At 48.1% G+C, this 24,531-nt stretch overlaps 1 protein-coding gene across 5 annotated transcripts in view; it reads left to right on the top strand.

The window, feature by feature from the left end:
- Colq (collagen like tail subunit of asymmetric acetylcholinesterase) overlaps nucleotides 1–13,295 on the top strand; it is a 62,949-nt gene extending 49,654 nt beyond the window's left edge. For all 5 annotated transcript variants that reach the window (XM_057770741.1, XM_057770742.1, XM_057770738.1 and 2 more), the window contains 6 exons: nucleotides 1,767–1,872; nucleotides 7,044–7,168; nucleotides 7,797–7,916; nucleotides 8,273–8,393; nucleotides 9,975–10,077; nucleotides 12,018–13,295. In XM_057770741.1, the coding sequence (XP_057626724.1) occupies nucleotides 1,767–1,872; nucleotides 7,044–7,168; nucleotides 7,797–7,916; nucleotides 8,273–8,393; nucleotides 9,975–10,077; nucleotides 12,018–12,087 (645 nt within the window). In that variant the 3' untranslated portion in view covers nucleotides 12,088–13,295. The remainder of the gene's footprint in view (nucleotides 1–1,766; nucleotides 1,873–7,043; nucleotides 7,169–7,796; nucleotides 7,917–8,272; nucleotides 8,394–9,974; nucleotides 10,078–12,017) is intronic.
- The last annotated feature ends 11,236 nt before the right edge of the window (nucleotides 13,296–24,531 follow it).

Below are 24,531 nucleotides of genomic sequence, written 5' to 3'. Positions count from 1 at the left end.
GGCCATGTTGTTAGGACAGCGCCTCACTGAGCCAGTGGTGTGATGGGAACTGAAGTATCTACAGGTCTGACTGTCTTTAAGCAATCATGACTCCTTAGGCATTGAGGATATTTGACATGGTTATCCATTGACCATTGTGGTTGATCTGAATGTCTAGATGCTGAGTGTCTTCCAAGCTTTTCTGATTGGCTAGTGATGGCCTTCTTCAGTCAAGGGCTGTTCTTTGACTAACAGTATTCGAGTAGTTGTTCTCTCCAGTTAGAATCTCCAAAAAGCTCTCAGGAGATTAGAATTTCTTCTACCATGGGAGAAGGTGAAGCCTGGCCAGTCACTAGGATGATCAGCGTGTCTCCCCCAACACACTTCGTTCTTCACAAATCACTTCTGCCATCTTTGTTACCCTCACAATGCACTTAGGTGGAAATGTATGTACTGGCCCTACTTTAGAGAAGGTAAAACCAAATCACAAAGCAGTGCCATGAGTTATCCAGGGCCTCACTGCGAAGGTTAAATACCTTGACTAACAGATCATCCAAAATCTGTCCCCATGTGCTGCCAACTTCTTTCTCCTCCTTCATTTGGTCTGAGAGGAGAAGATGAACATGGTAGATTCTAGCCCACATGGAGCTTATGTCATGGGGAGATAGTGATGACTGACCACATAATAGTCTATGACCAGTGATCTGAAATAAATAGGAAGAGCCATAGTGTGTGTGAGCGTATGTGTGTGTGTGTGCACGTGCGTGTGCATGTGTGGGTGTGCTTGGCTTTTGAGGCTGTTTCACACTGTAGCTCTGGGTAGCTTATAATTAGAACTCACTGTGTATCCCAGGCTGACTTTAAACTAGCAGCAATCCCTCTGTCTCGGTCTGTTGAGTATTGCAATGACAGACTTGCACCTCAACCCCCAGCTTGAAAAGGAAAGTTTTGAGAGAATGTGGAGAGAACGCCAGTGCAGCCTGAGGAGATCAAGGGAGACCTTGCTGCTTAGACATCACAGCTGAAAACTGAAGCCGAGAGTCATAAGGAGGAGTTTGAGGCAGGGAGATAATATTTCTTAAGAAGTGAGATAAGAATCATGGTGCTTTTGACTAAAAACAAAAGCAAACAAACAAACTCCGGCCAGCATGGTGGTACACACTCTATTTCAGCACTTGGGAGGCAGAGGCTGGTAAATCTCTGTGAGTTCGAGGCCACCCTGGTCTCCAAATTTCCAGCACAGCCAGAGCTGTTACACAAGAGAAACTCTGTCTCAAACAACAACATCAAAAACAAAACACAATAGACAAAAGCTCTGACTGAAGGCTAGAGAGCAGGGCCATGGCCAGCTTCTTGGGTTCAGTAAGGTCCTGGGTCTCTACCAGGAGAACAATGGGAAGTCTGTGGTCGAAAGAGCTCTTCCAACAGAATGAAAGTAACGCTAACAGGTAAATGAAAGGTTAATTATAGATCTACCTCTGCTGCCTCAACGTGAGGATACTGCACAAATACCCTGAGACACCATGTTCTAACTCATGCCAAGGGAGGAGGCGGGTTGGTTCTGTTGTCCTGTGCCTTGTTTCTGGTGCAGAGCCAAACTTAATGAGGTCTTCAAAGTTGCATAGATCACTAGCTCCGTCCTCTCAGAAGCTGGGTGCTGGAGACCAGTTCTATCCCACCTTGAGTCCTTGCTTGTCTAAGCTAGGTGGTCTCTGATTTAGAGGCAAGAGAGAAGGAACTTCGTTATGCCATGGTATCACAACAGGTTCTATCTTTCCATTTGTCAGGGTCAGAAGGGAGACAGTGGAATCATGGGCCCACCAGGCAAGCCTGGGCCTCCAGGTCAACCTGGTCATCAAGGTCCTCCAGGGCCTCCAGGTGCCCCATCTGCAGGTAAGACCTCCCGTGCTCCATCTGCAGCTTCACTTGACCTACACAGCTGGTCTCCTAGCTAGGTCTCTCGGAGGTCACAAGGAGAGACTGGCAGAGCTCCGCTTCGTGTCTCTTGTTAGAAACTGACAGGGTTCTTTCACAAACCTTCATAATTTCTCTATGACTCAGCTCACTTAACTTTAACATTTGAGATAACACAGGGAGGAAATAGAGAGGGGTAATTTACATTGGTGATCTCATTTATCCTTAAGGTGAAAAGGGGTATCTATCTCATCAACTGAAATCTTTTGGGGAAAAGCATGTTTCATGGCTCCAAACATTATGCTAAACCCAGAAGTAAGGAAGCCATTGCAGATTTTTCTGTCTTATACAGTGTGAGGAAAGATTGTTTATTTACATAGAAGATAATGGAAGGAACTGCTAAAAAGAAATTAAGAGTCGATCATTGAAGGTGAACTATGTCTGTTTCTACTTGTTTTACTATTTGAGTAGTTAAGCCCTGTATTTTATTCTTTTATCAGCTCAATGTAAGGCCTTTTAGAGCTCATCGCCTGTATAAAGACAGCTTCCCTGGGGCTGTCCTCAGCTAAACAAGAGAAATCACAAATATTTATTACAACTTTTTTCTTAATAAAATGGGAACATTTTAAAATTCCACAATGCATTTCTCATACTGTGTTTATGGGAACATGCTTACCACCACATAGTGAGGTTGTCATGAAAAGTTCTATTTCTGTTAGATCCCTTACACAAAAGAAAGTTTGCTCTGATCCTCTGTCCTGTCAAGATGCCATGAAGAATCAATTGGGTTTTTTTCTTTCGTACCCTTTTAACTGCCACAGAAAGGCTAAGTGAAGGTCCTGGAAAGAAAACATTGGGGAAGGGCCTTCCTGCTGTGACCTACTCCTTGCCCTCCTCTTGTTTATGTTAATGACCCATGGTTGCCCAGAGAGATCATTAGCTCAGGCTGTGTGCTTGGGCATCATAGCATTCTAAGACTCAAATTCTTAGAGCATCTTGAGCTACCAGTCAGACACTGACAGCAGGGTGGAAGCCTGGTTCAGCCCGTGGAAAGAACTTTCTTGGGTCTTGGAATGTGCTTTTGTGTGAACCAGCCCCATCTGACTTTAGGTTTCTTCCTGGCTCTGGGACTCTGTGAGCAGGTTCCCACAAAGCCACATTCGTGCCATCGGTTTTGAGAATTGGAACCAAAGGACTTAGCAGACAGCACAGTTTTGTTTTCCCATCTCTAGTCCCATCTCTCCCAGACGGGTATGCCCATTTCCTTGTACAACTTGTCCTTTCCCAACAAGATACACTGTCCTTTCTGTTATGGCTCTACCATTGGGTTATTAAATTTTGGTGTGTGTGTGTGTATATGTGTGTCTATCTGTCTGTCTGTCTGAGTGATGAGCACAGGGCTTCATATATGCTAGACAAACATGCTACCCCAAGTTCACTCTTGCCTTTTGCAGATGGGTTTCATCTTTCTTCTAGACGCCAACCACCTTGAGAACTGAGCCAGTCTCACATCCCCCATGGCATCTAGTAGTTGGAAGCACACAGGGACTGGTCCCTACAGAGACTTACTCTGTCGCTTCTGACTTATAGCTGCAGCCTCATGGGATTGTAGGCCATCTCTGACTGATGCCTCTCCCTACCCTTCTCTTTAAATCACTTCCTTTCTGAGGAGCCACTGAGAGGAAGGGGGCTGAAGAGGACAAAGAGGCGAAATGGGGCAGTCTCCCTGTGCTTTGTGAAAATATGGGGGCTAGGAGCAAAGGTAGGGGTTTAGAAGGGACCTCCCGGTGCCTAACTTGGATAATAATGCAGAGTTAGAGCAGGCGCCTGCAGTGACTCACAACAATTTTAATCTGATAAAGTCCCAAACCTATCAGATACTGTGGCATAGGCAGTATACATTTAAGAGGGTGGGAAGTTCTGAGGTTAGCCTGGAGAAAACAGGCTAAACAAAAAGCCTAAAAGTTACTCAAGAAGAAACTGTGTCCCCTGAGCCTTCCTCAGTTCCTTCTTGGGATATCCTTGGGCTCCAGAGAACACATCAAAGAACCCTGGTATATCCCAGCCCTTACTTTAGGTTTAAGAACCTTGAGCTTCCTTAAGGACGCCCTGGTCCAGCTGTCTACTGGTCACCGTGGTTCAGATTCCACATGTGGCGCCTAAAACCTTCACACAGTCTTTTGATTGCCATTCTGGTTCCTCTGCCTTCTCATACTACCCTCTCTGGACCCGCTTCCCACAGTAAGCTGCTGGGCAAAGATGGAAAGCCAGGTCCTCTGTTGGAGAAGGGCTACTTGTTGGTTCCCGGCTGCTTAGCCCCGAAATAATCACATAGAAACTGTATTAATTAAATCACTGCTTGGCCCATTAGCTCTAGCTTTTTATTGGCTAACTCTTACATATTAATTTAACCCATTTCTATTAATCTGTGTATCACCACGTGGCTGTGGCTTACGGGCTAAAATTCCAGCGTCTATCTCCTGCGGGGGCTACATGGCATCTCTCTGACTCCACCCTTCTTTCTCCCAGCATACAGACTAGCTTTCCCCACCTAGCTCTGTCCCTCCCTGCCATAGGCTCAAAGCAGTTCTCTATTCATTAACCAATAAAAGCAACACATAGACAGAAGGACCTCCCACACCAGTCCTCTGACAACAGGGCGTGGCAGTTAATCTAAGTGAAGCCGTTCAAGTTGTTTTGCCCTTCAGAGCATCATGGCAGGAAGCTGGCAGGGTGATGAATGTCCTCTGCCAGCTGGGAGGAAACAGAAGCAGAGGGGAAACTGCAGTGGTGGCAGCAGGATCCTTGCCACGTCCTGTTGGGAAGCTGCCTTAGGTCTAGTTCTCAGCACCATGGGGCCAGCTGGTGCTGGAGGGATTGGAGAGGGTAGGAACTTCTTAATCACTCAAGTTACAGGGACAGGGTGGGTGGGAGTGAGGAAGGAATAAAGGTAAATTTAAGATGTAATTTGAAGTAATACAACTATGGATTTGGATAATTCTTTCCTGTACCCAGACAGGGTATAAACAAATCATATGGTGCCTGGGATTGACAGCTCCCTGAGAGCACCCATTCCTTGGATCTGTCTGTCTGCATGGGACAGAGCTCGGTGAAGCATGAGTGCACATCTCAGTCACGCCACCGATTAACTAAGTATCTGGAAAGGTCTGACTTTTTCCGAGACTATGGTTCTGGGGTCATAGAACATTCCAGAAGGCTGCTTTGATACCACTCTCATACTTCATGTCACAGTCCTGCTTCTCCAGGTGGAAACTCCTCACATTCCCAGGGTTTTTTACCCAGGATGTTCCAGAGCTGGTGGTATCTTTGTCTCTTTGGAAGTCTTCTGAAAAGTCAGAACCCAAGACAGGAGCTTTCCCCACAGAATTCTATTCCTATTCCTTGTTAGAGCTGTAACTTGACATCTGCTGTTGGACCAGTCTGAAAGCTGGCTCAGGAAGGCTTAAGGAGGTGGGATCATTCCACCGGGTCCTCTTCCCTGTGGATCCTGATCAGATATTCCTCCCTGGGTTCTCTTGATTTCCTGCCGTCCTAGCATTAGAGAGTCTGTTCCCAGTTCCTGGCTGCCTCCGCTCACTGCCTAAGACTAAGGCTGGTTTCCAATGGTCCTCACTGTCCCTGGAGGAGGGGCATATGCTCCTCAGTCTTTCATCCTGCCTTGTCCTCTGGTTCTTCATCCTGTCAGACAGTCGTGACTTCCAGTCTTTCACAAAGACCTTTGATCTCAATTAATCATTCAATCATTGAACAGACCCTCTGTTCCAAATGTGTCAAGTCTTGGCCTGCTGGAAGAGAGACCTTGATGTTGTACTCTGTGTGTAGGCTTGTGAGCAGACCAGAGTACCATGAAGAGCAGATGAAAGTGAAGGCACCAAAGCCGATGAGCCACGGTGGGAGGATGTGGGAAGGCTTCTCAGAGGAGCTGAGGGTTGTACTGAGAACAGAAGGATCCTAACAGGCCCTTGGTGAAGGGAGGGATGCAGGCAGATGATTTGATGGCGGGATATTCTATCCACATACCATTTCCATAGTGGTTCCTCATCTTGATGTACAATGGAAACATCTTGAACACTTTTAAAATTATGGATGCCCAAAGGCTGAGTGTGGCTCAGTGGCAGAGCACTTATCTAGCGTATCCAAAGGCCTGGGTTCCATCCACAGCACTGAATAAAGGAAACAAACAAAGTTATGGATGTCTGGGGTTTTTCTCATTTCTTCTAGGAGAAATGAGAGAAACATACACCCAAAATTTTCTCGTAAACATCCTCTATATAAAGAAAAGTAAATATCCTCTATATAAGAAACTTAAAATAGCAATGCAAGTGCCAGGCGGTGGTGGCGCACGTCTTTAATCCCAGCGCTTGGGAGGCAGAGGCAGGCCGATCTCTGAGTTTGAGGCCAGCCTGGTCTACAGAGTGAGTTCCAGGACAGCCAGCGTGACATAGAGAAATCCTGCCTTGAAAAATAAAAACAACAAACAAACAAATAACAAATACAGTAAAAGTTGGAATGGCAAAGCGGCTCGGTGGGTAAAAGCTCTTGTTGCCACGCCCAGTGCCCTGAGATCCACATACAGGTCTCACGTGATGGAAGGAGAGGACTAACTCCCAAAAGTTGTCCTGCAGCCTCCATCCTGTTTCCTGGTGTGTGTAGCCTCCCTTCTTGCCCACATAAGTGACCAAATCCATTTTCTTAAAATGCAGCGTGAGTTTTCCATCCACTGCATATCCATCTGCAAGAAGACCCTTTTACTAATGGCCACAAACCGGGCATGTCCTCCCACCAGGCCATCTAGACCTAATCAACAGGTGATCTATTCATTTGGATCAGCCTCCGGGTGTCACTATCAAGAATGCAGGTCCCGCAAAACCCTCATCTTTCGCACAGGTTGTTAGAAATTGAGCTCAGGCTGCTACAGGACCCTCTGTCTGTGTGTCTTCAAGGCAGGGCCGAGGGGGACCGTTGTTTGAGGATTGTTCTTTCCTTATTCCTCCATGCCATGGCTGGGCCTCTCCCTCTGCCCCTCATCTGCCCTAAGTTTTCCCTTTTCTGCCTTGCACAGCCGCTCCTGTCTCCTGACTTGTGTGGCTCTAGTAACACAGCAACCTGTTGCTTCCTTTGCTTCCTAGGACAACTTGTGATGGGACTCAAAGGAGAAAGAGGACATCCAGGGCCTCCAGGAAGATGTCTCTGTGGACCCCCAGTGAATGGGAATAACCCCTCCCATGGGCCTGGCTCCCCCCGAGTTCCTGCGGTAAGGCTCTTCAGGGCATGGTACGGGTGGGTACTGACCGTCCTTTCTACCTGAACATAGGCCTTCATGATGTCCTTTAGGAAAGTCTACTTTCCCTTGATACAATGACAACCCATTCGCAATGGGAAATTGCAAAGTGGGGACCAAATAAAAAGAAAAGAAACAGAATGCTAATTTGGAAGTGAAGCTACTAAGTGAAGCTTCCTCCACGTTTTACTCTCAAGACTAACTCTGATGTGGTTGAGGTTATATTGTCTGAAAGAGGTCTGTTTCAGCTGAGGATGCAGCCCAATAGTTAGTGCTTGCCTTGTGCTCCCTGAGTACAATGCGCGGTGCTTTTAATGATCATCATTGCATATCGTTGTTGAAGAGTGGTTTCCAGATGTCAAATTTTATTTACATATGTAGCATCATCTTTTAAGCCTTGGTAACATGTCAAAAAACATTTAAATATGTTAAGTCAAAGTGGATAGTTTTGTTTTAAACTTGTGCTTTCTGAACTGGATTGACATAGTGTGGGCCTCTTGGCAGTCCTCCCTATGAGGGGTAGACAGACTGACTGCTCCTCTGGCTCTCCCTGTCTTGCGGGGACGTTTTCCTGGATGCTAAACACTACGTTCTCTGGCAGATTTTTGTGGTCAACAACCAGGAGGAGCTTGAGAAACTGAACACTCAGAACGCCATTGCCTTTCGCAGAGACCAGCGATCGTTGTACTTCAAAGACAGCCTTGGCTGGCTCCCTATCCAGGTACTCTAGGGCAGGCTCATTGGGATGTGACCCTCCTGTCCTCAGTCAGGAAAGGGACACTCCCATTGGAAGGGAAGTAGACAACTGAGTCCAGACTGTGCTTCTGCTGTGTCTGCAGGAGAGCTACATAGCCTCCCTCCCTTGTCTTCTGAGCCCTCAGCCCCATTCCCAAACAGAAGCTCATCTTGAGCCAGGATTTCCTCTGGGAAAGATGGTCCCTCTCATCCCCCTCTCTGAAGGAAGCTAAGGGATGCCTCCCAGACCCAGAGCATCTGTTTCCAGAGCCAGAGACTCGCCTGCTCTGTGGCTGCCAGGACATGCCACCCTTGTTAATGGCTGTGTGTTTCTTTGGCCAGCTGACCCCTTTCTACCCTGTGGGTTACACCATAAACCAACATGGCACCTGTGGGGATGGCGTCCTGCAGCCTGGGGAGGAGTGTGATGATGGTAATCATGACGTGGGGGACGACTGCATTGGTGAGTGAGGCCCAGCCTGGGAGTCCTCAGTTGTGAGGGGGTGGGGTAAGCCCTGGCTACCAGCTTTGATGGTCCCAGACAAAGGCAAGGGACAATGTACCAGGGGCTGCTTTGGAGAGCCTCTTCCCAAATCCAGGCTGCATGCTAATTCTTCCCTCACTCAAGCCTGTCAACAGGGGAGGTGGTCAGGATCATGTCTCCCATAGAGGCCTTCCTTGTTGCTGGTGCTCTTTCGTCCAAGCCCTGCTTCTTTGCAAGCTCAGAAGAGAAAGGTGATGGCCTTCACTCAGCACCCTAGAAAGGCAGAAAGAGGGGCCGAGACTGGATCAGAACTCCTTTCCTAGGTGGACACTGGGTGCCAGCCCTGTCAGTAGAGACGTGGGCTGTGATAGTGCCAGGACTTGGCTCTGGAGGATTCACCATGATCCTCTTTTGGTTTTGGGGTTGTTGTTGTTTCGTTTTTTACATAAAGTGACCAGAGCAGGAGGCGAGGTAGAAGTACAGTTTTCAGAGACAAAACAGAATTCAGCTGCTGGCTCTGCTTGTCACCCAGTTCAAGCAGAATGGCACCGGAGAGCCATTTCCAGCTGAACCTGCCTCTCTTGACTCTGAGGGAGGTTTGACAGGACAGCGGCTCATGTCTTCAAAGATCCCTCCACCTGACATGTGGAGGTGGTCTGGATGTGACTTGGGGTCAGTGTATCCATCCATGACTCGGTTTGCTCAGGTCAAAACTGGGAAAGTGTGGGCCCCTTTGCTGTCCTTGTCCTCTAGAAGCTCAGAGGACAGATGAATGACCCAAGATGCAGTTCCCGGTGGGGTTGAGAAACCACAGGAGGCTGTTATTCCATCTGTGGCGCTTCATCAGTCCCCTGGCAACTTCTGGATGACCCTCTGTGGGGTACTGGCTCTCCCCAGAATTCCCTCAGTAGGAGCCGTCGCAGTCAAAACAAAGTAGTGAGGTCTCCATTTCCTCTAAAAACGAGGGTGGGCTAGGCAGGGTGGCACATTTGGGAAGCTGAGGCAGGAAGATCTCCAAGAGTAAAAAGGCCAGTATGACCTACATAACAAAACCCTGTATAGATGGATGGATGGATGGATTATGGATGGATGCATAGATGGATGGACAGATGGATGGACAGATGGATGGACAGATGGATGGGATGTGAAGTTAGAAGCCTTTGTGAAGGTCACGTAGTCCCTCAGGTACACAGGTTGAGCCTAGTACTAGTAGGCCTCACCAGGACTCTGTGCTGACAGATGCTTCACCAAGGCGGTCCCCTAAGCCTTAGCTTACCAATATTCCATAGTAGTACTATGAAGGGGAGGCAGTGTCCCCTTTCCAGTTTTGCAGATGACATGAAGCCTCTTGTCACCCGACAAGGAAATGGCAGGCATGTTATCAAGAGCCCTGGTGTGCCAGTGTGGCCCTTGGTCCTGCGTGGGTCTGAAGCCTTCCATCAGTTGGTTCTTAAGTGGGTAGAACGCTGTAGGGTCTCCACTGGGCAACACTGCCCTTACTGTGTGGGCAAGCCTGTTCCACCCTGCCCCTTCTCAGGGTTATACTTTTTGTCCCCTTAGACTGTCACCGGGCCTACTGTGGAGACGGTCACCGGCACCAGGGCGTGGAGGACTGTGACGGCTCTGACTTTGGCTACCTGACATGCGAGACCTATCTCCCTGGGTAGGGAGGCCTCCCACACTCTTCCAGCATCTTTCATTCCCTGCTTTCCTTCACAGATATTAATGGTTTTTTGTGTTTCTAGACAGTGAGGTAGGGTAGAATAGAACCCATGCTCCCCTAGTGAGAACATAATAGTCACAGTGCCCAGGAGGCCGCAGTCAGAGCACCCACAGCCCTCAGCATCATCCTGTGCAGGAAGAAGAGCAGGCTTTGGGGCTGCCAGCCCTGGAGGTTACTGTGTGATCTGGGAGGGAGTAGAGAGGAGGACAGCGGGCAGCATGAATCCATTTCACAGCCCTGTCTGTCATCTACCCAGCTCAGTTCCCAGAGCACAAGAACCACCTCCCACAAATCTAAACAAGATCACACCAGAATTAATATGTGATATTAGGGGCTTACAATATCACTCAGTAAGCCCAGATTTAATGCCCAGTTCCACAAGAAAAGAAAAGGAGAGCCAGCAAGATGATGCAGTGGGTAAAGGCACTTACCATGCTGACTTGGTGACCTGAGTTTCATCCCCAGAACCTGTGGACGGGTGGAAAGAGAGAACTGACCCCTCAGATATGTGCTCTGACCCCCACATATACACCATGACACACTCCTAACCCCATCACTCACTCACGTACACACGCGCACACACACACGCACACACACACACACAGACATACACATAATTTTTAAAATATAAAGGGAAAAATATCTAATCTTGCCAGTTCGTAGTCCCTCCAAGAAAATATCCTCTTCAAGGACCTGTCTCGCTACCTTGGAGAACGCTCAGTGGGTATTCAAATGTGTTAGTGTCCTTGCTTCCCCAGTGGTATCTTCAAGCTTCCTATAGCCCCCAGCCCCCTGTCCAGAATGCGACCTTCCAGCATAGAATAATGCTAACTTGTCCTGCGCTCCCCTGACCTTCATAGACTCAGCTGCACGGCGCTCTAGGGAGCCACTCCTCTGCTAGCCTTTTAGATCACTGAGTCAGTCTCTCCTGAGAACGATGTCCTCTGCTGTGGCTCCCGTCACTTACCTTCCAGCAGACCTTCAGCAGCTTGGGAAATAGGCATCACCTGACCCGCAGTCACCTCCATCCCATACTCTCGGGGGTCTTCTCAACACTCATCCTCCAACACATATTAGCATACGCAACCTGGCTGAACGAGTGGCACACCTCCAGCCACCCCCAGACTCCAAGCCTGGGTAGGCTCGGCCACGGTCTCACTACATATGTGTGCGCTGCCCCACACCTGAGCTAGGGAAGGCTCCTTAACAGCCACCTACTGGATCTGGCCCGACTGAGCTGCAAACCAGCTCCATAGAGTCATATAGTGTCAGCATCTGACTCAGAGTTAATGACTGAATGGAGCCTGAGCCTTATTTACTAGCTCACCAGAGCTGCTCCTCTGATCTCTTGAGGCTTCCAAGATATGGTTGAGAATACATGTGGATAAGATACTGGGGATTATCATTTACATTTGCAGATGTGTGGGATACACTTTCCAACACGGCAGCCCCTATTCCGTGTAGCGACTCAATTCTAAAATCATTAGAATTTTTAATTCAGGTCTTCAGTCACAGTAGCCAAATTTTAAGAGCTTAGCAGTTTTACCAGGCCAGTGTTGCCCCTTGGGCACAAATAGAGGACATTTGTATTAGTACTAACCCTTAGGCATTAGAAGGGAGGTTGTAACTGTCACATAGATGATGGATTAACATCTGGGCTAATGGTGCCTCCCACCATAGTCCCTCTACTAGATCTCAAACTAGAAATCTCTCGAGACCAACTCAGCCTTCCTGGACTCCACACCCCAAATGAGGCAGAAAGGTTTTCCTAGGTCTGAGCTCTCAGTGAGGGGCATGGCAGTTTCTAGAATGTGCTTTTCCCAGCCCGCTATGCCCTCTGTTGCTGTCTCTTCCCTGATTGGTACCCTTGCCTCCCTCAGATCATATGGAGACCTTCGGTGCACCCAGTACTGCTACATCGACTCCACACCCTGTCGTTACTTCACGTGAGGAGCTCGAGGAACAGGTGGGCTGCAGCCCATGTAACTGGTGGCTGTATCTCTGCCTCTCACATCAAGCTGGCCTTACCCTCTCCTTGGCCAGTGTCTACCGACCTTCATATGACGAAACAAGAATACACTCTTGCTGCTAAGATGTGTTTTTGACTCAGTTTGACTGGAAGAATTTTGGACCACTGCATCCTGTCTTAATTAAAAGAACCGGAAATCTTCTACATGTCCGCCCTGGGACTCCCCTCCCTCATCTGGCTAAGCAGCTGGCTGTAATGCCTTATCTCTTCTGGAAAGATGCTGTCTCAGGCCATGGACTTGGCTTAGCACTGTTATTCATACAGGAATCAGTAGGGCTCATGTGCTTTGTTCTGCTCTCATCTGGGGTTGGGAGTGCTGGCGCACTGGCTTCTGCACCTTTCAGATCTCCAACGCCGTTCTTACCCAAGGCAGCCAACTGTTAGGTTTCTCAAGATTTAAGAACCACAAAACAGGAGGTGAGCTTGTTCTCTTGGTGCAGCTCCCAGCTTCAGACCTACCGAGGGACCCTTCAACTGCCAGAGCCACAACTTTGTGTGGAGTTGGAAGTATTAAGAAAGCCATAACCAGGTCGGAAGAGAAATCTTCCTCCTCTTGAAGTTCTTAGAAGGACAGTGGTGACAGCGTCACATCCCAGGTGCCATCGTGGCCTCTGTCTTGACAGTGCCCTTCACAGCCGTGTCCTGTGTGGGAGACTCACTCCACACACCCTCAGCAGGGCAGGTGCTGGTGTTTCCTCATGCTGGCTTTCCCAGTCTATGGCTCCATTGCTGAGTCCTTGCTGCCTGCTGGAAGGGCCCTGTGACCTCTTCCATGCCTGCATCTTGCCCACCCTTGTATTTCCCCTGTGTGCCTGATGGCTTCCTTTTTTCCTTAACCCCACCTATCTGAGAACTGCCTTTCTCATATTTCTTGAGTGGGGTTTGGCTCTATTTTGGAAAGACATTTTTTTTGTCCCCATCCCCAATGCACACGCCTACCTTGTCACCTCCTAGGTTGCTCTCTGGACTGTTAGACAAAGCTCTTCAGTGAGCTTAAGTCTTAGAAACTCAGCAGGCAGCACTTTGTTACCCTGCAAGTAGGAACTGTGAACTGTATTTCCTGATAGAGATGAGCTGTGTCTTCATAGGCAGAGGCTGTGTCTTTGCAGGCAGGCATTTATGCTGTTTACAGAACTATTTTGGGGTATCTGGGTGGGCAAGCAAGGAATAAAGGTGATTCCTGGCTGTGACCTAATCTCCCTTGGGTTCTGGGACAATGCCTACCGATGCTGGATAAAGCAGAGAGATTGGAGTCAGTTCTACTTCCCAGACTCTCAGATGACTGGATTCAGGGCACACAGCTTCCTTGAGGATAATGGAGAAAACTCCTGTCCAGGGAGGTAGCAAGGCTTACCAAAGATCACCAAGCATAGTTCTGCTGGCCTAATCCTGGTTCTTATCTTGCTTGAGGACCATCCTGCATAGACACCTTGTGCCACCTGTCAGTCTAGCTAAGACACATTCTGTCCTGAGTCTCCCATCTTAGGGAGCAGCCCTTGAGGCCTTAGAGAGTCGTTAGGTGGCCACAGAGCCCATATGTGCCAGGTAAATGTGCCCTGAGGTAATTTTATAGGCAGCATGGACCTAGATGAGGGGTTCCAGTGTGGAAAGAAGAAGACAGGAAGATACTTCCTGAGCTCACACCTGGTACAGCGCCTCTCCCTGAGTTAGCCATAGGCTGCTCTTCTAACTCTACGTACACACCAGTATAGATGGTGCTCTATACCCCAACAGGGCACTCTGCAGAGATGGTGAGGGATTCCCTCAGCTGTCCCCGAGGCTGTCACGTGAGTGGCTGAGATTATGACTAGGATTTCAGAGTCACAGCTGGCAACCCAATGAGGTTATGCCAGCCACAGGGTGGTATTTATCAAATCACAACTGAGACGTCCAGTGGAGGGTAGACAGCGCTCAATGAAGGGCTCCACTTCATTTCTCTGTCCCCTCTCTGCTGCCAGAGTCTCCTCTGCTAATGTGAGCACTATCTGCTCTCCAGCACGACCCAGAGGGATAGAGAACTGCCACACAGGCTCTCAGCCCCCAGTGCCCCCAGTTAAATCCTACCCTTAGACTGCTCAGCCTGTTTTGGGTCCCAGGCCTCTTTTCAAACAACCAGGAGGAAGGTGTCTGCTGCGTTAATCACAGCTGGGTTCCTGAACCCATAATGCCAAAGGTGACAATATTAAATTTGGCCTATCCTCTGAGAATTCTCCAGAAACATGATGACTACTTGGCTGACCCCTGAAGTTTGAGAGTAAGGCTTAGGATGCTGTTTAGTTTCCTTTCCTGTTGAAGTGAGAGAATACCCTGACAAAACGGCTTTGGGGTGGCATGGGATGGCATGGTTGGCATGGGGTGGCGTCATGAGATGGTAAAATGGGTGCAGGACCTGATTCTTTGGAGACTCTGGAGCTGAGATGAATATGGAGTGTTGTGCTGGAACTCTGTCAAGAACTAGCTGGGAGCTGGGAGAGCAATCAGGCTGTGAAGGGTGTGCCAGACAAGCACCAGGGCCTGAGTCCTGAGTGCTATCCCCCAAATCATTGATGTTTTAAAAAAATGCTGGGCATGGGAGTGTGTACTTATAATAACATCACCCTGGGCTGGAGAGATGGTTGAGCAGTTAAGAGCACTGGCTGCTCTTGCAGAGGACCCTGGTTCAATTCCCAGTACTCACATGGCAGCTCACACTTATCTGTAACTCCAGTTCCAAGGTTTCTGACACCTCACACAGACATACAACAGACAAAACACCAATGTATATAAAATAAAAATAAGTTATTAAAAAATCATCACCGAGGAGACAGGCACAGGTGGCTCAATGGCCAGCAGCCAGCCTAGCCTACTTGGTGAATCCAGGCCAGTGAGAGACCCTGTCTCAAAAAAATAAAAGAGAAACAGCACTCACAACCAGAGGTGGTGTCCTTTAACTTCCACACATATGTACCTCTATGCACACATGTAGAAAGAAGAAGGGAAAGAAAGAAAACAGAGAGGGGAGGGAGATAGACACACACACAAGTCTGTGTTTAGGTTAGAAGTAGAAAGTGCATTTCTGTGGCAGCATGAGGGCCAGTTCTCCCAGGCCACAGTGGGATGCTCCATTTGTACTGATTGACCTTCAGGGAACAAAGGACTAACAGTCTGGGAGCTGAGCCAGAAAGACCGGCAATGATAAAAGTGTCAGGGGATAGCAGCAACAGAACAAGGCTGGAAATGGCACTGAGAACGCATCGGCAGCCACTCAGAAGGGACCACTTGAACTGCAGTGGCAACGCCTTAGGAGAAATGTCACTTCTCGTTAATTCTGGAGCTGGCTTTGTGTCTAATGAGTGGCAGGGCACAAGATGGCTTTGACACCTCCTGGGCTGCAGTTCTACACTTTCAGTACGGAACCGGCTTTTGAGGATTTCACCAGTGAGAGGCCCCTGTTCTGCTTAGCTGACTCCCAGGGACACAATCCGTCAGAGGCCAGCCCAGAACTCCTCACTAGCCAGCTGTAAAGGTGTCATATGTGTAAGCCAAGTGTGGTCTCTGGAGAAAGCCTAGCAACTAGTATGCAGGGAAAGCAGTAGGACATGTTTCTGGGTATTTCCTGCAACCCACAAATCTCAACCAACCTAATAGGGACATGGAGAGCACACTGAGCATATTGATGAAGAACCTGCAAAACTCATCATAGGGTAGAGGTCAGCCTCTGCCCCAGTGACTGCTCCCAGGAATCTAGCCCTACCCACCTCCTGTAGCAGAGCAGGCCAGTCGAAATCATCAGTGAAGTTCAGTTCTTCCATCTGTGTGGGTCAAGGCCCTTGGTCACTGATCAAGGATTTCATGCCAACGTTAATTGCACATGTGTCCAGAGGTTTAGGGGCAGAGGTCACTCAGCATGTGACACAAGAGTAAAGCTGGATGTAGCCACATACATCTGTGATCACTATACTTGGACATGGAGGTAAGAGGATCTTGAATTCAGTCCACTTAGGATACATAGCAAGTTCAAAGCCACCCAGTTCAACACTGTGAGCCCCTGTTTCAGAGTGGTAGAATAAGGGATCCCCACCTTACCCAGCTCCATTGAGTTACAAAGGACATGAATCCACATTGATTGCTTTTATCTGAGGGACTCCCTTTGGAGGGTCCACCCTGAGTCCTTCCCAGACCCAGACAACTCTCCTAAAAACATAATCTTAGTGTCAGAAGAGAGTGGTCCCCCCCCATTTCTCCTTGCTTCTGTAGGCGTGAAAGGGGTCACTTACGGCACTTTCTGTTACTCTGATATCTCCAGTTTCCAATGTTGCATCTAAGGCAGAAATGATTGAAAAGTGGGCTTGGGGCATGGGGCTTTAAATACACATGCATTCCAGCCATGAAGTCTTGGCTTCCTCCTCTTGAATGGGGGAGGGACTGCTTTGACCAAAGGAATACTATGATTTCCTCAGGCTAGGCCATAGGGCACACAGCTTCTCAGAATATCCCTAGAGGGAGCCAGTTTTTCAGAAGAAAGCCAGATCCCCTGAGATGACTGTGCAAGGTCATGCAGGCCTTGTGCCCGATGGGCCCAGATGACCTGCTGTCCAGCCATGCCCACCCAGGTGCCGGATACATGAATGAAGGCACAGAAGCAGACCTGCCTGGCTAAGCGTGGTCCCAAACCTTAAGCAAGAGAACCCATGAAGGAACGTGGTTGATGCTTTAAGTTTTGGGTGGTTTGTTACAGTAACTGGAATCTGGGATGTCGTTGGTGTAAGAAAAGGTGTCAAACTTTGAGCCACTTGACACACCCGGAAAGTGGACCCCTCAATGAAGGAATTGCCTCTACCAGGTTGGCTCATGGGCACACCTGTGGACATTTTCTTGATTGCTAACTGGTGTGGGAGGGTCCAGCCTACTGTAGGTGGCGTCACCCGGGGCAGCTGGGCGAGGTTGTGTAGCAATGATAGCAGAGGCCACAAGAGGGAGCAAGCCAGGAAGGCCATGGTTACTGCTTCAAGCTCCTGCCTTAGGTTCCTACCCTGTCTTCCCTAGGTGATGGACTTATGGGTGATGTAGTCCATTAGCCAAATAAGCCTTTCCCTCCCGCAAGTTACTTTTAGGACAGAAGAGGCAAAGGGAAACAAACTTCAGCATGAAGGAACCTTGTGTGCTCCTGTCGCACTAATCAACCGCTGCCTTGCATTTGGCGCCCTCTGCAGGAACCAGGAATAAAACCTGAGAAACTGGTCTTCGCTCCTACTGGGATTTCCTCTCTGAGAGCCATACACACAATGGCAGAGCCCCAGAGGCCTCAGAGACCCTAAAGCTCTCTGTTTGTTTCCTTCTTCCCTCCCTTCCTCCTTTCCTCCCTTCCTCCCTTTCTTTCTTCTCTCCCTCCTTCCCTCCCTCCCTTTCTAAATTTTATGTGCATTGGTGTTTTGCCTGCATGTATTCTGTGTAAGGGTGTCAGATACCTTGCAAATGCAATTTCAGATAGCTGTGAGCTACCTTGTAGGTGCTGGTACTCCAACCTGGGTTCTCTGTAAGATCAGCCAGTGCCCTTTTTTGTTTGTTTGCTCCTTCCTTCCTTCCTTCCTTCCTTCCTTCCTTCCTTCCTTCTGTTTTCTTTCTTTCTTTCTTTTTTTTTTTTTTTTTTTTTTGATTTTCGAGACAGGGTTTCTCTGTAGCTTTTGGTTCCTGTCCTGGAACTAGCTCTTCTAGACCAGGCTGGCCTCGAACTCACAGAGATCCGCCTGCCTCTGCCTCCCGAGTGCTAGGATTATAGGCGTGTGCCACCACCGCCGGGCTCTTTCTTTCTTTCTTTCTTTCTTTCTTTCTTTCTTTCTTTCTTTCTTTTTTTCCTTTCTACAAACTAATCTATAGTAATAAAAACAGCATGGTATTGGCACAAAACAGACAAAATGTGTCAGCTGTTGGTGGCAAACGCCTGTAATCCCAGCACTTGGTAGGCAGAGGCAAGCTGATCTCTGTAAGTGTGAGACCAGCCTGGTCTACAGAATGAGTTCCAGCACAGCCAGGGCTACAGAGAGAAACCTAGTCTTGAAAAAAACAAAACAAACAAGCAAACAATGAGAATAAAAAGAGATTTTACCAACTACACATCCAATAGAGGGCTAATATTCAAAATATATAAAGAACTCAAGTATTAGACATCAAGGAGACAAATAATCCAATTAAGAACTGGGGTAAATTCTTTTTTTTTTTTTTTTACAAAGTTTCTCTACATAGCCCTGGCTGTCCTGGAACTCACTCTGTAAACAGGATGGTCTTGAACCCAGAGATCCACCTGCCTCTGCCTCCCAAGTGCTGGGGTTAAAGGTGTGCACCATCACCACCTGACATGGTACAGACCTAGAATGAAAATTCTCAACAGAGGAAGCTCAAATGTCTGAGAAACACTTAAAGAAATGTTCACCACCCTTAACCATCAGGGAAATGCAAATCAAAGCTAGTTTGAGGTGATATCTTATACCTGTCAGATGACTAAGATCAATAAAACAAGTGACAAATCATGCTGGTGAGGATGTCGATGTGGCCGTTTGAAAGAAAATGGCCCCCAAAGGGAGTGGTACTGTTAGAAGGTGTGACCTTGTTGGAGTAGGAAGTGCGTCACTGTGGAAGTGGGCTTTGAGATCTCGTATATACCCAAGGCATGCCCAGTGAACAGACCACTTCCTCTTGCCTGATGATCAAGATGTTAGGAATCTCAGCTCCAATACCGTGTCTGCCTGCATGCTGCCAGGCTTCCCACCACGATGACAATAATGGACTAAACCTCTGAACTGTAAGTAAGCCCCAATTAAATGTTTTCCTTGATAGGGGTCGCTGTGGCTATGGTGTCTCTTTCACAGCAATAGAAACCCTAAAACACCACTCTTGGGCATATGCCCAAAGGATGTTTCATTCCACCACAGAGACAGTTGTTCAGCCATGTTCATTGCTTCTCTATTGATAATATCCAGATATTAGAAACAACCTCAATGTCCCTCAACAGAAGAATGCATAAAGAAAATAAAGAAAATGTTATACATTTGCACAACAGAGTATCACTCAGTCATTAAAAATGGCACCGTGAAATTTGCAGGCAAATGGATGGAACTAGAAAAAATAAAATCATCCTGAGTGGAGGATATCCCGCATTCAGAAAGACAAAATGGCATATATCCACTTCAATATGAATATTAGCTGTGAAGTCAATGGTAACCAAGTTACAGTCCATAGAAACACAAATGGTAAGTATAGCATAAGAGACTAGAGGGAACAGACAGAGCTTGTCAGGAAAGAGAAACAAAATTGATAGATATGGATGGAAGGGAAACACTGGGAGGAGAAAGGGATACAATGGGGAAGGGGGAACAAGGAGATGTGTGAGAAAAGACAGCAAAATTTAAGGGGCAATTGAGAGACAGTATGGAGAGCTAAGACAGTAGAAACTTCCTAAAATATATACACATATGAAGGCGATCTAAATGAAATCGCCAAATAATGGAGGAGACAGAATCCCAACTGGCCATCTCTTGCCGTGCAACGAAGCTTCCAGTATCAGGATTGGGTTACATATAATTGAGTTGTTGGCCCAAGGGTCTAATGGGAATCCCCAAACAACCCATGTGGTTGTCAAGACCATAGATTGTTCTCGGCAAACAGACAAGTCCCCATTGCTGAAGACAACACCCATATCGAACATGGAGATGTCGAGCTGGTGCCTTCACCCCTATGTTCCAGCATCTGTGTTACTGTTAGATACTTTGCATGCTATCAAAAGAGTAATGTAAATATCAAGCTAGCACAGACCCTTTATCTACAGTGGTGTCCTCCCTGCAAAATACGTTAGGGCAATGGTGATACTAAGCTTGTGGGAGGAACCAATAAACTGACTTGACTTAAGATCAACTGCATGAAATGTAACTAGCACAGACTGGGTGACCAAGAACCTGAGACTAGATAGCCCTGGGACCTAGGTAAAACCAAATACTACTTTCTGAATCAAACAAAACCAAAACAACAGCAACAAAAAGTATCAATGAAATGATTCCTAATGGTCAGGGAGTGGTAGCATGTGACTTTAATCCCAGCTGAGGCAGCGGCACAGGAGATAGTGGAAGCAGAGGCAGGGGCAGAGGCAGAGGGATTTCTGAGTTTGAGGCCAGCCTGGTCCGCAAGAGCTAGTAAGAAAGGACTGGTAGGTCGGCCCTTGGAGGTGGGGTATATTTCTCTTTTAATGTTGAGACTGGGTCTCATGTCTCCCAAGCTGTCTTCACACTGGCTATGCAGGTTCTTCTTGAGCTTAGATCATCCCGCTTCCACTTCACAAGGGCTAAGATTACAAGCGGGGCCCCAAAGACCTGTGCATTGAACACAGGACGTGCTACATGCACACAGGACGTGCTACATGCTAGGCAGTCACTCTGCCAACTGAGGTGTGTCTACAGCTGTTGTCTTGATTTCCCCCAATAGGCACGGTAACCCACAGAGGCCTGTAGCTAACCCTGCATTGCTGTCTTTGGTGCAGAGTGGAGAACACCACACTCAGCCTGGGGGCTTTTCCACTTGGTGGATTCCCTAGTTCAGTTTCCTCTGCTAATGGATCATCACACGTTGGCCAGCACCCTCATGGGGGCATCCCTATGCTTAGAATCCTGGGGCAACTTTCTAAAGCTAAGCACATGGCTTCCATGACTGTAACAGGTTTGCAGGTTCTTCCTGAATGTGCTTTCCAACACTTGTTCTTGAGGAAGGTGACCTTTCCTCAGTTATGTTCATAGTAACATAGACTCTCAGTAAGAGCTGCTTGCTCATATTGATGAACAGAGTGATTTTGATGAAGGAATGAGACATTTTCAGCATCTTTGGAAGGAAAAGCTCAGTTCTCAACGTGGGAAGTATGGCCTTCCAATCAAACTAAGGGAACTCTGGGTTTGGAAGGAGGAGGTGCTGAGTGTTTTACTCTGTGTTCCCAGAGAGGCTCCTGGACAGGGAAGCTGGGCTTCTGGTCAGTTCAGGACAGCTAGTTAGCAGGGGGACAAATGCAAGTCCCCATGACATCAGCAGTCCCTTCCCCGGACAATTCTACTGTATCCCGGAGAGCTCTTGGCGTTCCATGTGATGTCACCAGTGTTGTAGCAACACCAACTGCCCTTAGGACATTCCTGGTGCCCACGGGGTACAGCAGGAGTCATGTTCTCAAGACTGAGGGGTCTAATTAGGAGAGCGGATGGAGAACGTCCAGAGAACAGAGAGAGGCGGGAGGAAGCTGACGCTCAGTTTGGGCGTAAAGCGGGAAGGAATAAATGGTTCTGGCAAAGGCACAGTGAGTCATGGGCAGGAGGTGGGCAGCTAGCTGGAAGAGGTGGATTTGAAGAGGGCCTTCCAGTAATGGGGTAGAGGACCAGGATCCTCTCAGTAGCTAATGGACATCCCTGATTATCATAATTCCTGAAGATCAAGGATTCCAGAACATTAGTTTGCCCATCTCCTAAGCCAGGGGCTGACCAGGCCAAGGCTCTTATGCTGGGATGATCACTTAGCTGTGACCTTCACTGTGGTTTGGGTTAATATGTGGTGCCGCGGACTGACTCTCTTGGAGATCGAAGATGGAGGGAGAACAGGGGTGAAGGCTTAGGAGAACCCAGGATTCGGCGAATGACAGACAGACATAACTCTAATGAGGTTTGAATCTGTTGCAACTTTATTAAAATTTAAGCATCACTTTTAAGAGATTACAGAAGGAAGTTGGCAGACATAAAAGTTTCCATAGAAAAATGATTACAAACAATTATTTTTAGCAAGTTTTGTGGTTAGGGCCAGGTGGGCAGAGCTTTTCTTTGAAATTTGTCTCACACCATTAACTAACTGTTTTCTCATGGCCCTAAATCATATCTGCCCTCAAGGTAACTGAGGTAACCAAACACCATTCTTCAACTGTGTTTTCTCATGGCCCTAAATCATATCTGCCCTCAAGGTAACTGAGGTAACCCAAACACCATTTTTTAGGATTTTACTCCCAGGGTTTGTTCCAATATTGAATGACTGACTTTATGTTATCAAGAATAGCCTGCCTTTCTTTCCTATCTAAAATGCACCAGGGGTTTTTTATTTTGGCTAGCCTCTCCATAAATGGTAACTCATGTCATTCCATACATTTTCCTTTATAATTTACCCATCTTTTACCAAATCTCCTATCATGAGCTCTTTCTGTTCTAGGGTATCTATAAATTCCCCCAGAGAGCGAGCTGGAGTTTTAATCATAACATTAATGGCCTGAATCAAGGGAGGGAACTGACGCATCAGTTCCTCCGTATTTAAGGAGCCGTTGGAAATGCTTTTTGGTTCCTTGAACAGATTAAGTTTTTGTCAAGAGAAAAATAGAACAGAAGCAGAGTCAATGTAAGAAACCATTGCCAGGAACAAAGTGAATGAGATCGTTGAGGCTAATCAGGCACCTCAACTCGAGAAGACTGCCAGGGAACCGCCGGGGGCCAAGCTCCGGGAAGCATGAGCCCCTCATTTTGAGACGGCCACCACCTGAGAGGCATTTTGTCACACAGGCGGAACAGCCGTGGATGTGGCAATGTGGGGACAGAAAGAGACCAGCAGGAGGAAGGGAGGGACTAATGTGTCCCCGTCTTAGGGAGGCATCACTGCCTCTCACCCTCTGTGGTTTCCTGTAGGTCCAGTCTCTGTCTGACACTAGGCACAATGGAAGAAAAGTTCTCTGGACAAGACATTGTATCCTCAGACTGTACTGCAGAATTCCTCTGAGCACCTCTCCCTGACTGTGGCCCCCTAGGGTTCTATGTCAGCAGCTGAGGCTGGCAGGCAGTTCTCTAGTGTAGACAAACAACTGTTTGAGAACAGAGCAGAGACTGGCTGTCTCCTGCCAGCTTCAGTGATCTGGATAGTCAGTGGGTGACTTGGGGAGCCCGTTGACCATGTTGTGCCCCCACATGGCTTTTCAGTTGACAGCCATGGGCCTGGATTGGCCAGGAAGGATTCTGGGCTCCTCACAGCAGCCGAGTGCTCATGCACTGTGCCATTATTCTCCAGCTTCTGAAACCCCAGGCGGGCTTCAGGGCTCCGGACCACGCTGCATCCTGTGCTGCTGTGAATTCTGTGTCTGAAGAGGTGTCTGTTCCCCTGAGCATGTGTAGGAGGCAGAGGAAAGCCCTGGCTGCTTATGTAGCCACATCTCTAGAGCGATGGGAGAGCTGAGGTCCGCAGAGGGAGCATCTCAACCTGGGTTGTCACCAGGTTCCAGACATGGTATTTCTGTTTGGTCCTCAGGGTCCTGTCCATCATCTATGCCTTGTCGCTATGCCATCTCACTTGTGTTCCATCTACCCACAGATGCTGCTGCGGTGCCATCTTCCAACCCAAGGCCCCGTACCCAGAAACAGATGCAGAAGGAAATGGAGAGGCTGACCAGGGAGCTGCAGCTGATGACCAGCCAAAGAAATGAGCTGCGGGATCACGTGATCTTTATCACGGAAGGAAAGGTGGATGATAGGTATCCATTGTTCCAGACTTCATGGGACCGTCAGCAATGTCATCCTCACCTGCTTTCTTTTAAGGTCTTGGGCTCCACAGTGCCATCTGACCTGAGCTTGTGGGAGCTCATGGGCTCTGGACCAACAGACGGGAGCCTCCATGGGATGACCTAGGCCCTCTGCTTGTGTGTGACAGTGTGTAGCTTGATCTCCTAGTAGGGCTCCTGTCGTGAGATCAGGGCCCTTCCCTGGAGCTTATCTGCCTTTTGGGAGCCTCTTCCCATGCTGGATTTCCTTACCTACACTAGATACGATTCGAGACAGGGAACTCAGCCTGTATTAACGTGACATGCCATGTTTTCCTCAAGTCCACAGGAGGCCTGCCTGTTTCTGATGGAGACAGACAAGGAATTGAAGGGGAGAGGGGTATAGATGGGAAAGGGGGCAACAGGGAGGAGAGAAGGGAGGGGAATGTGCAAATTTGTATATACAATTTGTAAAAGAAGTGTCTAAAATTCTATTTAAAAAAATGAAAATGAAATTCTGAATTTAAAAAAGAAAAGGTGTTGGTTTATAGGAGGCTGCACTTCCTGAGTGACTGACCTCATGTCCTAAATTCTTCTCAGAGGAGAGGCAGCCCCGAAGCTGAGATGGGGACTCTAACAATTCTGCTTCCTGCAAATGAAAACCAGAGCCTGTGTCTGAGTCACACAGCTCAGGGACTGGGGCAGGAATGTGTAGTTCCCAGCATGCATTACCAGGAGATGTGACAGACGGTGGCTTGTGTGAGATGCGAGCTGCTGTTAGCTTGTGGTGAGTCTTTGGACTTGCTTGGCCGGAGGGTGTGTGCTGAAAGCTGCTGGGAGCAGCTGGCGGGGCCTCTTC

Source organism: Chionomys nivalis, chromosome 5 (assembly GCF_950005125.1).
Source record: "Chionomys nivalis chromosome 5, mChiNiv1.1, whole genome shotgun sequence".
NCBI lineage: Eukaryota > Metazoa > Chordata > Mammalia > Rodentia > Cricetidae > Chionomys > Chionomys nivalis.
This window is presented reverse-complemented; position numbering and strand designations above follow the sequence as displayed.